Raw genomic sequence first — 13,870 nt, forward strand, 5'->3', positions numbered from 1 at the left:
TCCATGTCAGAAAGATTAGCTTAAAGCATGAACAGAAGCAACTGATGGAATCTATGTTGGCTTTCCCAGAGCTTTTGACTCTGTCCCACCTGCTATACCCATCGATAAACTAAAAAACAAACAAACAAAAATACCCTTACAGCGGTGTTTCCCAAGGAATATTTTTGCTAGAGTGGTCTCCATACCATTTTGGTAACCCCATTTTAGGAAAATCAGTCAATCAGTGATATTTACTGAGGGCCGTTTTTGCGGAGCGAAGAGGGGTGGAAGCCAGATTTCAGGGGATTGAGAGAATTAGAAAAGAGGAAATGGAGGCAGCAGGTGAAGATGACTCTCTCAAGGAACGTGGAAAGGAGAAGATTGATGTCAGGGAGAGCAGAAGGGAGGGGGCAAATGTTTTGATAATGTGCAGAAGGATGGGGCAGAAGGCACAGGTGGAGGGGGTAGAATTTGAGAGGAAGTGGGTGATCTCCTTTTGAGGCACTGCTGGGAAAGATGGGAAAGTTGAAGACAGGGAAGGAGGAAGAAGGGCCTAGAGAGAAGTAGGGGAAATTTTCAGGAGATCACGCCTAATGATTTCAAAATTTTATTAACGGAAGTATATGGCCATTTCACTGGGGCCAAGAGATGTGAGAAGGGGAGGGGGAGACAGGGTGTTTGAGGAGGTAGTTAAAAGTCTGGAACAACTAACGTGGGCAATGGGCCTGGGAGTCAATAAGGATGGAAAAGAATTGTTGCTGGGAAGAGGAGAGGGCAAAGTTAGAGGAGGTGAGGATGAGTTTGAGATAGACATCAGTAAAATCAAAGATTTCCAGTTCTGCTAAGCTTGTTGTGTTTAGGGAATATAACTGTTTATCGTTGTATTGTACTCTCCCAAGCACTTAGTACGGTGCTCTACACATAGTAAGTGCTTAATAAACATAACTGAATGACCCTAGAGTCAATGGATTTAATTGGAGATGCGTGGGGGCGGGGGTTGAGGGAGGCATAGAAAAAACCCTGGGGAACCACTTGGAGGCATTAGTCAACACACCTGGCTGGGTGGCCCAAGACAAAGGCCCTTAACCTTTCTGAACCTCAGTTACCTCATCTATAAAATGGGCAACCACACACACAGTGAGTCACATCCATTAATTCTGTTGCAAACTTAACCTCTGCCCATTTTGGCCAGGCCCACAAGGACGGAGCCCCACGTTTCTTCTAGTTCGTGAACTGCTTTAGACTGGACCCCTGCACTATTATAGAGGCCTCAGCTCAGCTCCCCGCCTCCAGCCGCTATTCTACCCACACATTCGGATGGGAGGCTCAATCCTCTCTCAGTGGCTGGAGTCTGGCTTGGTGGCATTTCTGGCAGGAACTAAGGGACCGGGGTGGAACCTGGAATACCTGGTATGGAATCCATCACAGACTGGGAACGTGGGTCAGAACCCAGCTCTGAGGAGGCACGCCAATGCAGATCTGTAGGCAGAACGCTCCAGGGCAGGACCTGAACCACAAAGTCACCTGGAGACATTTTGCACTTGAGTGTAAAGTGGAACAAGGCTGCCTCACACCATGCATCTGAAATCTGCCCCATTAGTTCTCAGTAGCAAGACCATTTCCCAGGGCAGGAGAGCGTTCCAGTATGGAGAGGTGACGATACAATTTCATTCATTCATTCAATCAATTGTACTTATTGAGCACTTACTGTGTGCAGAGCACTGTACTAAGCGCTTGGTAAGTACAAGTTGGCAACACATAGAGACGGTCCCTACGCAACAGTGGGCTCACAGTCTAGAAGGGGGAGACAGAGAACAAAACAAAACATATTAACAAAATAAAATAAATAGAATAAATATGTACAAATAAAATAAATAAATAAATGGAGTAATAGGGTCCAGATTGTGTCCGTTGGGGGTCTGGGGGCGCGCTCTGCCCCCCGCCAGCGGCAGCGAGGGCCGGGTGGTGCCCCCCCATCCTCATCCCCCCCTCCCCGTCCGGTCACGTGGGAGCCGGGGCTCCCCGGGTTGTAGAGTAGGCGCCGGAGGGAGGGGGAGAGTGGGAGGGAGGCATGCGATACAATGGAAGAGAGCAGGTGTTCAAAGGCCCATGAACTTTGGCTCAATTACCACTAAGGCCCATCAGCAGGCTCTTGGCAAGCAACCACTGCCTCCATCATGCCATGGCATGATGCGACCAGCTGGGCACCTCCTCCTCACCCGGGTGCCATGGCCTATGGTGCCCAGGTCACTTTCCCATCCTGCCCACCAGAGCAGGAAAAGGGAGGAGTCGGTCCATCAGTCAATTGTATTTATTAAGCATTTACTGAAGCAGAGAAGAAGCTGCTTAGAGAAGCAGCGTGGCTCAGTGGAAAGAGCACAGGCTTTGGAGTCAGAGGTCACGGGTTCAAATCCCGGCTCCAACAATTGCCAGCTGTGTGACTTTGGGCAAGTCACTTAACTTCTCTGTGCCTCAGTTGCCTCATCTGTAAAATGGGGATTCAGACCGTGAGCCCCCCGTGGGACATCCTGATCACCTTGTAAGCTCCCCAGCACTTAGAACAGTGCTTTGCACATAGTAAGCACTTAATAAATGCTATTATTATTATTACCGTGTGCAGACCACTGTATTAAGCACTTGGGAGAGTACAAAATACCAATATAACAGACATTCCCTGCCCACAAGACTGTAGTCTAGAGGATGGGCTACAGACTAGAGGGTAGCAAGACTTCCACTTGGAAGGAATTGAGGCCCAGGCATTAAATCAATCTAGTAGGGCCACTTGGGCAGGGGAACATGAGGCAGTTGAGACGGCAAAGGAAAATTATGGGGTGCCCTTAGTTACCCTAACCACAGGGTAGGGTCAGGGGGCCCTGCTAGGGCCCAGATGAAAAGCTACAAATTGCAACCTCATCCCACCAGCCTCAGGAAGAGGAGTTCCAGGGATCTCTGTCATCCGGCCCTACTCTCCTGCTCCCTCCACCTCTCCCCATGTGTCAGGGGCATGCGATGCCAGCCCTGGCCCCTGGCTCTGGCTCCATTCAGGAGCAGAGGTCCTGTGAGCTGCAGGTCAAAGCCACCTTCCCAGGCACCACGTCTGGGAACAGAGATTGAATAATGAGTCACTGATATGGGAACGGGGATGAAATCGAGGGCTGGGGCCCGTTTCGTTCTGCAGGATGTGAGTCAGGGAACAACAGTCGGGGGGTGGACAGGAACGGTGGGTGTTGAGGCTTTTGTCTTGGGGTCTTGCCCTCTGGACTTGGGCTGTGAAGGCTGCCAGTCTGTTAAAGGGCCCAGCGAGTGCAGGTGGAGTTTGGGGAGAGGGTGGAGAGTAGGGGGACTAGAAATACTCATGCGTCATGGTGACCCTCCACATCACATAGGCCAAGGCACCCAGGGGCTTCTCTGCAGTCTGTGATCCCCCTCTCCAACAGAGAGAATCCTAGAGGCCCCTGGCTAACACCCCACAGCCATGGGACTCTCCCAATTAGGGAGTCCAGGAAGTGCCTCTCTGCCTGGACGGTCTACCCAAGTGGCAGAGGGGTAGAACAGGCAGAGGGGGGAGAGCAACATCTCTTCTGGATCCCTGTTGTGCCTGAACCCAGATCCTTCCCAAACATCAAGAATGAGAATGACATCTGCCAGGAGGTACGCAGCAGTGTCCGAGGGACCAAGGGATTGGGTGGTGCTGACCCAGTGCCACTCCGTCTCCCATCAGCCTGGCAGCTTTTTCCCAGCCCCTTGACCTGTGTGTCTCCGCATCCTCACCCTTGCGGTGAAAGCTATAGTCTCGGAGCTGGAGTGGGTGCTGCCATTTGGGAGAAGCCCCTGCAAGGGTAGTCAAACCAACAGCGATGGAGCCAATAAAGACAGCCCACTGCAGCCCTGTCTTTCCTTCCCTCCTACCCCAAGTACCTCTTAATACAAGAGACCCCTAGAGGCTCCCTGATCTGATTGTATCATATCTATCCCTTTGCTTAGCATAGTGTGTGGCACAAAGTAAATGTTTAACAAAGCAAATGTTTATCATTATTGATTCCTATAGGCCATAAGCTCCTGTGGGCAAGGTTTGGTTCTACCAACTTTATCATATTGTTCTTATCCATGTGTCTAGTGTACACAATAAGCACTCAATAAATACCACTGACTGAATGACTGACTGTTTAGATTCCCTTGCCCCTGACCCTTCCAACCCCTCCCCACTTTGCCCACTGAATAAGGCTAAGATACATGTGTCAGAAGGCTGAGGCTGGGAGAAGTAGCAGAGACATGTTTAGCCTTCCTGTTGAATTCTCACCTCTGCTCCTCCCTATTTTTATCCAAGTTCTGCTCAGTTCTGCTGCAGCAACTGAGACTTTAGTATAGTGCTCCACACACAGGAAACAATAAATGCCATTGATGGAAGGTCCCAGTGAGGGTACAAATGCAAGAATACGGGGGTTAGCCCCTTGCAAGCCCAAGGGGTTGGGGGGCAGGACAGCAGGAGAGGGACAAGGAAGACAGACGAGGCAGTAAGAGGCAGGAACTTTCTGGGGGACAGGGAATAAAACACTCCAATTACAGCTGGGAAGATGAAAGCCATGCAAAGAGTGAGCAGATGGAGCTGCTTTAACTGGGTTTTGTTCAGGAAAGTTTCCCCCTGTCCTTGGAGAGTGTTTCTGGATAAGTTCCTTGGAGCATAAATAAATACACTTAAGCACTGAAGCCCAATGTGGGGGTGAAATTCTCTCTCACTTCCTCACTGCCCTTCCTGAAAGCAAGATCTTGGAAACGCTCCTCGTCCCCCAGAATCCAGGGAAGGGGAAGCAGGTAGGATGTCTGTCTGCTATATTTCTTCCCTCTCTGAACACTCAGGCGCTCTTCCCCAGATCCCAAACTTGGACCCTGAATTCCTGAGGGTTGGCCTGGGGAGGACATGAGGTGAAGTCAGGAGAACGCTGCTGAACTGTCCTCAAAGCTAAAATTCTTCGCACGCCCAAGCCCCACTGAAGCTGCCTCTGTCCTTGCAAGGGACTGCAGCTGCATGAAATTTCCGTGTCCCTGTTTGTTCTCTTTCAAGGTAGGCCGTAGACCTCTGTGGCGGAGGGCTGCTTTCTGCTCGTTTGTCCTGGTGCCTGGATCCCCAGATGTTTCTGACCGTGCCCTGCCCCTTTGGCTAGGCTTTAAAGGGTCCCATCAGCTAAAACGGAGCCCCCAGGGAATCCTCCTCACCCCCCTGGATGCACAAGCTGGAAGTCAGTCAGCCTGCTTGCTAACTCCCTTCCTCTGCCAAGTGCTTCCCAGATGTCTAGTTTTCCCAATCCGGTCAGCTTTCGATTAACCAGAAATGGGTTATCCGCTTGGTGGATTACCTACAGAGCTTTTCTTCGCCCCTTAAGGCATACGCCAGCTTCGAGTCTGACTTCTCTCCAGCCTCTGCCCAGGTTTCACGGAGAAAGTGCTTTCCAGACTCCCTTATAAAGATAAAAGGGGGACCGGGACTGCCTATTTTCTCTTCCCAGATAGGGCTCAATTCACCTCTCCTGTGTGTTTGTTGGGTACAGGGGAGCACTGATAGTCAGATTGGGGAGCCCACACTTTTCTGGAGTTGAGGAAATGAAGATGGAGAGAATAAGCAGGAGCCTGGGAGTCGGAGGATATGGGTTCTTACACTGACTCTGTCACTTGCCTGCTGGGTGACCTTGGATAACTCATTTAACTTCTCTGTTTCTCAGTTTTTTCATCTGTAAAATGGATAACTACTTGTTTTCCCACCCAGTCAGACTGGATCCAAACTGATTTTTTTTAAATGGCATTTGTTTTGCACTATGAGCAAGGCATTGTACTAAGAGCTAGGGAAGATACAAGCTAATCAGACTGGACCCAGTCCATCTCCCACAAGAGGCTAACGGTAAGTGCTTTGCACAGAGTAAGCACTTAACAAATGCCATTATCATTATTATTATTATAACCCTCATTTTACAGGTGAAGTAACTGAGGCACGGAGAAGTTAAGTGTCTTTCCCAAGCCCACACAGTAGACAAGTTGGCAGAACCAGGATTACAATCCAGATCCTTCTGATTCCCAGGCCAATGCTCTATCCACTGTGCAATGCTGTTTCTTACTTCTCTGATTACCTTGTATCAACTCTAGCGCTTAGTACAGTGCTTGGCACATATTAAGTGCTTAACAAATATTACTGTTATTATTATTACCATGGAGGCAGTAGTCTCCACATTCACGTGGCCCCCAACCCCACCCACTAGAGCCTCCACCATTGTAATGGACTATCCAAGGATCTAGTAGGCTGGACACAGCCAACCATCCCTAGGGGCCTTTTCCTCCCAATGTCTTCTCAGGTGACAAGCAACAACTTCCTCATTCCTTTCCATGGAAACTCTCCTTCTTTGGGTTTGCACGGATTTGCCAATGATAACATCCTAGGGCAGCAGTTCATAATTCCACAACTGAGAAGGAGCAGTCAGTCAGTCAATTGTATTTCTTGAGTGCTTACTATGTGCAGTACCCTGTACTAAGTGCTTGGTAGAGTACAAAACAATAATAAACAGACACATTCCATGCCCACAACGAACCTACAGTCTAGAAGGCAGTAGGCCTTGACACCCCATGACCTAGAGTGGAGATTGGAGGATTCTTGGTAGATTTTCCCAGACTCATCAAACCACCGAGCCCGAGAGGCAGAACTCCTAGTTTCTTATGACATTTTTCAAACACTGGTGTAGGGTGAGAAGGTAGTGGAATGCTCCCTCTGGTCTGTCCACCAATCAGAGGAAGGAGCCTCACTCCCATCTTTCTGGAAACCAAAACTGGGTGCAGAGAAGAGGGTAGAGGGAGAATCCTAGTTTCATCTGTCTCTGGGCTCCTGAACGTTTCTGAAGGCTCTGCCTCCATCCTACACATTCATTCAATCATATTTATTGAGCGCTTACTGTGCACAGAGCACTATACTAAGAGCTTGGGATGTACAAATCGGCAACCTATAGAGACGGTCCCTACCCAACAATGGGCGCAGCACCCAGAGGCCTCCTCTTAATTCCCGAATCGTGGCACACAATTCCAAAATACATGGAGAATTTTCTGACCTACACCTGCTCTGGATTTATGTCCCTAATTAAGGGAGAGCAGGGACAGGAAGGAAAACCCTGAGGCCAGATGTCTGTAGGTTTACACACAGGGCCTACTTTGCATGTGGCATTAGAGAGTTTCACTTTAAATCCAGCCTCCCCACTGCCTCCCTCATCCCCACAGCTCTGATAGCTGCAGCAACTGGACATTGCAGGAAGTTGACCCCAAGGTATCCTGACCCTAGGCCTCATGAATCTTCCTGTGAAGATCCTTTAACAAACAGCCCAGGAGTCCCAAACTGAGAGTTGAGTGGGGAGGATTTGGGGAATACTGTTCTCCAAATAAAACCATTATACTGCCTCCACATGCTGACAAACACAGCTTAGGCTTAGAGCTCAGAAGCAGGAGGAGATGGTGGCGGGTGATTTCCAACCAATTATCATGGTTCAAAAAGCCATCTGCCCCCCTTCCTGGAGGGTTTGATGTTGGAGAGAGGGTAGCCGAACTGATTCTGGGTCTGGCAGAGTGGTGCTGTGTGTCAGTTGACTCTGAACCAGAGGCAGAGGTGGATTCCTTCTCCACAACCCTCATTCCACCCTCATCAAAAAACCCTTCCAGTCTAGTATTTAGCATAGGGCTCCATCAGCTGCCTCTCAAAGCTCCCACTGACAGTTCGGACAGCTTGTTTCCCACAGATGCCTGGCCAGAGGTGATTACTATACCCCTTCCTCTTTGCACAAAACTCCACCTCGGGCTGCTGGGCTGTTAAATTCAGTGCTGGGACTACCAGGAAGCCTTCCTATGTCTGGCCTGCCTCTCTTGGGCCCATCTGCTTCAGGTAGGAAAGAAGAAAAGGATGATGTCAAGATCTTAAACTCCTCCTAGTCAAGCTCTGTGCCTGAGCCCTGTGGGTCCAAGGATCTAGGATCCTGGGACTGCAAATGGATCCACAGGATCAGGTAGGGTGTCCATGGCCAACTTGGGTCCACCGCTGGGACTTCTGGGGCCCAGGACTCACGCACACTCAGGAGTCCAGTCACTGAATAGCTTCTAAGAGGCTCGCCTAAGAAGCAGATGGACTGCTGAACAAATACAGTACCACGATCCCCACATCTTCCCTCAACCATTCCATCTCCCAGAAGATTATATCCAACCTAATTATCCGGTATCTACCCCAGCGCTTAGAACAGTGCCTGGCACATGGTAAGCACCTAACAAATACCATAATTGTTATTATTGTTGTTATTATTGTTATTATGGATTGATTCAGCTAACAGTGAGAAGAGGGTCAGGGGCAGTCCTCAGTTTAGTCCCAACTGAGTCCTACCCTGGTTTGGGTCAGTCTATGGATTGGTTCAGAAGCCAAAAATCAGTTGGGTCCAGAACTGGTTTGAATAAGGGGGCCCTGAACCCCTCACTAGGTTGGGACTGTGGGGGGTGGGAATGTCCAGGGAGCTTTGGCATTAGGATGCCTCCATACATATATGGTACACTTACTATGTGTAGCTTTCCCAGCATCCCACAGGGCCATATGCATGACCAAACACATTGCTCACAATTGCCCCTTCCACTCCCAAATGAGGCTGAGCTCCCTTCAGGCACTGACAGTCCATGGGGCTCAGCTGCGGCCAGGCTGGGCCAAGCCCACGGTGTTCCTCTGGCAAAGAATTTTTCGTTCTGTTGCCATTCAGAAGATTTTTTAAAAAACTGGATTTCTTTCCATTTCGCAGGAACTCTATGCTGAGCAGGCCAAGTGCCAGACAAGATAAGGCACAAAGAAAAAAGAAGCTGGCATGGTGCAGATCCCTTGTTGGGACACAGAAGATCTGGCAACTGTTTAGCCACCTGGGTGGACCACCCCAAACCACAGGGAAGTGATCAGAGTGGGAGAAAAGAGAAAGCAATGAGTGTCCAGGAAGCTAAGTGGTGAGCACTGGTTCTTAGGCACCTCCTGAAGAAATCACATGGCCCTTTCCATAATGCCGTGGAAGATCCAGCCTCTTTCCCACTCCCATCCATCATCAAATCTTCTAGAGGGTGGAGGGTCCAGTTTTGGGGGGGTTTGTAGCACTATGTGCTACATGTTACAGATGAGGTAACTAAAGCACGGGGAAGTTAAGTAACTTGTTCTAGGTCAAACAGCCGACAAGTGGTGGAGCCAGAATTAGAACCAGGGTCCTCTGACACCCATGCTCTTTCCACTTGGCCACGCTGCTCCTTCTAGCACAGCAGGAGTGGGCAGGAGAGGGAGCAAGGAGACTGCAGACTTTGCACCTTTCCCTGGTCCCCCTACTCTATCCTAGCTGGGAAGGGAGGATGGAGTAGGTGGGAGTGAAGGGAGGGATGAATTCAAGATGGGATACCCTCCTGGAGAGCAAAACCTAATACTCTGCATTCAATTCTAAGAGCCATAACAGAATAGGCATCAGGTAGCCCAGAATTTGACAAAGATAGAATAGGAAACAGAGAGGAACGTGAAGAAAAGCCTACAGGCAGAGACACAGGGTGACCGAGACACAGAGAAAAGAAAGACAGGAGACAGATGCTGAGCGAGGCACCTGGAAAATAAGAGATAGAGTGAGAGAAAAGCAGTGTGGCCTAGTGGAAAGTGTATGGGTCTGGGAGTTAGAGGACTTGGGGTTCTAATCCTGACTCCACCACTTGTCAGCTGTGTGACCTTGGGAAGTCATTTAACTTCTCTGTGCCTTAGTTATCTCTTCTGCAAAATGGAGATTTGGACTGTGAACCCTATGTGGGACAAGGGTCTGTGTCCAACCCGGTTATCTTGAATCTACCCCAGAACTTAGTATAAAAAAGAAAACCCTCAAGATAAGACGGCGGCGGTGGCAGGGTTGGGGGATCTTTGTATAGAGACAGTAATCCCCAGAAAGTCAGTACATAAGTCAATCATATTTATTTAGCCCTTACTGTGTGCCGTGCACTGTTCTCAGCACTTGGGAGAGAATAATGTAACAGACACATTCCCTGCCCACAGTGAGATTATAGTCTAGAGGGGGAGACAGACATTAATACAAATAAAGTACAGATATGTATATAAGTGTTGTGGGGCTGGGAGGGGGGATGAATAAAGGGAGCAAGTCAGGGTGATGCAGAAGGGAGTTGAAGGAAAGGAAAAGAAAGCTTAGTCAAAAAGACAGAGAGCTGCAGCACTGTTTTCTGGGGACGGGCCATTGTTTTCTACTAACACTGCTGTCTTGTACTCTCCCGAGTGCTTAGTATAGTGCCCTGCACACAGTAAGTTCTCAATTAATACGACTGAGTGATTGATTGATTCCATGCCAGCTTCAGCTGGGCCTCACATTGCGGACAGGATTTCCTCCGAGTGGGAAAGGGCTGTCTCCCCGATACCAACTCCTTCACCCTGGGACAAGCCCATATCAGATAAGTCGTCTGGGTCACTATTCACCCATCCAGGCCCCTCTGGAGGGGCTCAAGGGGCCCCTCCAGACAGCTTGGTGAGCCACTTAAAAGACCAAAGGTAACTTAATGGTAAAGTCCCTCCCCAGAAACAGTCACACTACATTCCTGAGGGTCATGGCCTCTCCTGCAAGGCAAAGAACTACCAGGCTGCTGGCCTCTCACTGACCTCCGCCCCCTCCTCCCCTCCCTGCCTCTGTCATGGACATTTCTGGATGTGCTTCTGCAGTCAAAAGTCTGCACCTCCTCTACCTCGAGCTTCCAGTCTGTAGCAGCCAGCACCGTACCCTGACTCGCCCTGCCTCTTCTTGTTCCTCAGCCTGCCCAACTGTCAAATGTGTCCGAACTGGCTTGCGGACCAGGAACTCTGGCTCCAGCAAGGAAAGGAAGGGCATCCCTAGGGATCCTGTAGGAAGGAAGAACTGCCTAGGGAAAAACAGGGGGCAACCACGCACCCACAAACCCCTTTCTTTCCCCAAGAAAAGGGAGGCCAAATCTGGATCTCTGCTTCCCACACAGAGAGACTGGGCCAGGAGGGACTAAGGAGCCGCTACTCCCAAACCCCCTTCCAAACTGCCAGAACTCAGCTGGGAAAAGCTCCATACTTTCATAAATCCACTCCATCACACAGCACCTTACCCTGTCCCTCATGTAAATGTCTGACGGTCTCTTAAAAGAAAAAAAAACTCCTTGGACCTGATGCTTTTCCATTTCTCAAAGAGCGGAACCCCACCTCCTTCCTCTGATCCACGAGGCGTCAGCAGGCACATCTTCCCTTAGGAATTGGCCATCCACCTGGCACTCTCTGCAGGGTGACTCCAAGACTCCTCTTCCTTTCCCATTCCAGAAGTTGGCGATCCCTAGAGGGCCTGGGCAAAGATCCCTGCCCACTTGTGTCCCCCCCATCTCCGCCTCTCCCTAGTCCCTCCAGAAGGAGGCTACCCGACTTTTTCTCTCCCCCACGGGACCAGTTTTCCAGTCTGATGCCTGGAGGCCCTGACAAACCTAAGACTGGCCAGTTTCTCTTGAGCTTTTAACCTTTAGAGTCAAAGGTCAGCCGCTTAAAAATAACACAATAAAATAACCATCTCGCAGAGAATATTCACCATGGGGACCCGCAGGACTCAGGGAAGACAGTGAACTTAAAACACTCTCCCCTTCTAAACGGAGCCATCCCCCTGCCTCTGGGCAGGGCAGGTATTTACAGTTAAAGACCCCTACGGGAAGTCGTTCCACACTCTTGATCTCTCAACGCTGAGGCGGTTTAAGGTAGGCACTGGGTTAGACACGTGGGCCCCGGGGGTGGGAGGGTAAGCCCCAGGGACAAGAGCAAAGGAAGAAAAAGTTGTTAATATCAGAAGTTTCGGCTCCCTCCTGCGGATCCCCCGGCAAATCCTAAACGAGACCAGCCCCCACTCCGATACTCCTTGCCCCTCTCCGCTCTGTTTCTCAAGGCAGTACACTGAGGAAATAATAACAATGATGATGGCATTTGTTAAGCGTTTACTATGTGCCAAGCACTGTTCTAAGCGCTGGGGTAGATACAAGGTGATCAGGTTGTCCCACGTGGGGCCCACAGTCTTAATCCCCATTTGACAGATGAGGTAGCTGAGGCACAGAGAAGTGAAGTGACTAGACCCAGATCGCCCAGCAGACAAGTGGCGGAGTCAGGATTAGAAGAACCCACGTCCTCTGATTCCCAAATCCGTGCTCTTGCCACTAGATCAACAACTAGTCTTTGGAGAAGCAGCATGGCTTAGTGGCAAGAGGCTGGGCTTGAGAGGCAGAGGGGATGTGGGTTCTAATGCCGCTCTGCCACTTGTCTGTGTGACTTTGGGCAAGCCGCTTAACTTCTCTGTGCCTTAGGGACCTCATCTGTCAAAGGGAGAGTAAGACTGGGAGCCCCACGTGGGACACCCTGATTACCTTGTATCTATCCCAGTGCTTAGAACAGTGCTTGGCACATAATAAGCGCTTAACAGATACTATTATTATTATTATTGTTATTATTAATTAGCTAAAACGCCTGTCCTCCTAGCCCGGCTCCCAGTCCCGGGTTCGGTACCACCCCGGAGAACCCCTCGCCCATGCCCCCCACTCCAGACACCCCCCGGTCTTTCCGGGCAGGGCTGGGCTGGGGTGGGGGGTGGGCGCTGGTGTCCCGAGAGATGAAAGGAGCCCAAAAGCACGGGCTTAGGAATCAGAGGACCTGAGTTCTAATCCCGGCTCCACCACCTGTCTGCTATGTTCATTCATTCAATCGTATTTATTGAGCGCTTACTGTGTGCAGAGAACTGTACTAAGCGCTTGGGAAGTACAAGTCGGCAACATATAGAGACGGTCCCTACCCAACAGTGGGCTCACAGTCTAGAAGGGGGAGACGGAGAACAAAACAAAACATATTAACAAAATAAAATAAATAGAATAAATATGTACAAATAAAATAGAGTAATAAATATATACAGGTGCTGTGGGGAGGGGAAGGAGGTAAGGCGGGGGAGATGAAGAGGGGGAGGAAGGGGACCTAGGGTAACTCACTTCACTTCTCTGTGCCTCAGTTATCTCATCTGGAAAATGGGAATTAAAAGTGTGAGCCCCTCGTGGGACAACCTGATTACCCTGTATCTACCCCAGCGCTAAGAACAGTGCTTGGCACCTAGCAAGCGCTTCACAAATAGCATGATAATGATAATTCTTCTTATTACCCCTGCTGGCCGGCCTGTTCCGGCTGCGCGATCGGCTCCTCTGTCTCTGCAGGCGGGACCTCCTGAGCAGGCGGTAGTAGTAGGACGGTCTCCCAGAACTTTTCCTGCTGGGAGCTGACATGTTGGCATCAGCTCCCGGAGGCGGGCTGGCTCCCTTCTCCCCCCCCGCCCCCGTGGCCGGCCGTCCGGGAGGGCTAGCTCGCTCCCCGAGGGGCTAATGCACAACGGGGCAGCGGCTGGGGACTGGGGAGCTGGGCCGGGAGCGGTGCCCCGGAGACATCGACGGGAGGGGGACCGGGCCGGGTACCCAGGGGCGGGATGCCCGCGGGAGACGGACGGGTGCCCGGGCACGGGATGCCCGAGCGGGCAACGGGCCGGCGCGGGGACCCGCTGGAGGCAGGGGGAGCCGGGGGAGCCCGGGGGAGCCGGGGGAGAGAGGGGACCGGGGGAGCCCGGGGGAGTCCGGAGGGGACCGGGGGAGCCCGGGGGAGAGCCGGGGCGGGAAAGGGAAAGCTGCGGGCGGGCAGGAGGGCACTGGCTCCCGGATGGGGCGCGGGGCGGCCGGACGGGCTGGACGAAATCCCGGCCTGGATCGGACGGCCGGCGGAGGCGGGGCCCCCGGCGGGGGGGGCGGGGTCCTCCGGGGAGGGGCAGGGCAGGGCAGGGCAGGGCCGGCCGGG

The 13,870-nt window shown here is 51.3% G+C and overlaps 1 protein-coding gene across 7 annotated transcripts in view; it reads right to left on the reverse strand.

Moving 5' to 3' along the window:
* LOC119927380 (DAB2 interacting protein) overlaps positions 1-13,532 on the reverse strand; it is a 257,379-nt gene extending 243,847 nt beyond the window's left edge. For all 7 annotated transcript variants that reach the window (XR_005450405.1, XM_038746012.1, XM_038746011.1 and 4 more), the window contains exon 1: positions 13,191-13,532. Coding sequence is in view for 6 of the 7 variants with exons in the window: in XM_038746012.1 (XP_038601940.1) it covers positions 13,191-13,311 (121 nt within the window). In the remaining variant the exon portion in view is untranslated. The remainder of the gene's footprint in view (positions 1-13,190) is intronic.
* Between the last annotated feature and the right edge of the window lie 338 nt (positions 13,533-13,870).

Source organism: Tachyglossus aculeatus, chromosome 4 (genome assembly GCF_015852505.1).
Source record: "Tachyglossus aculeatus isolate mTacAcu1 chromosome 4, mTacAcu1.pri, whole genome shotgun sequence".
NCBI lineage: Eukaryota > Metazoa > Chordata > Mammalia > Monotremata > Tachyglossidae > Tachyglossus > Tachyglossus aculeatus.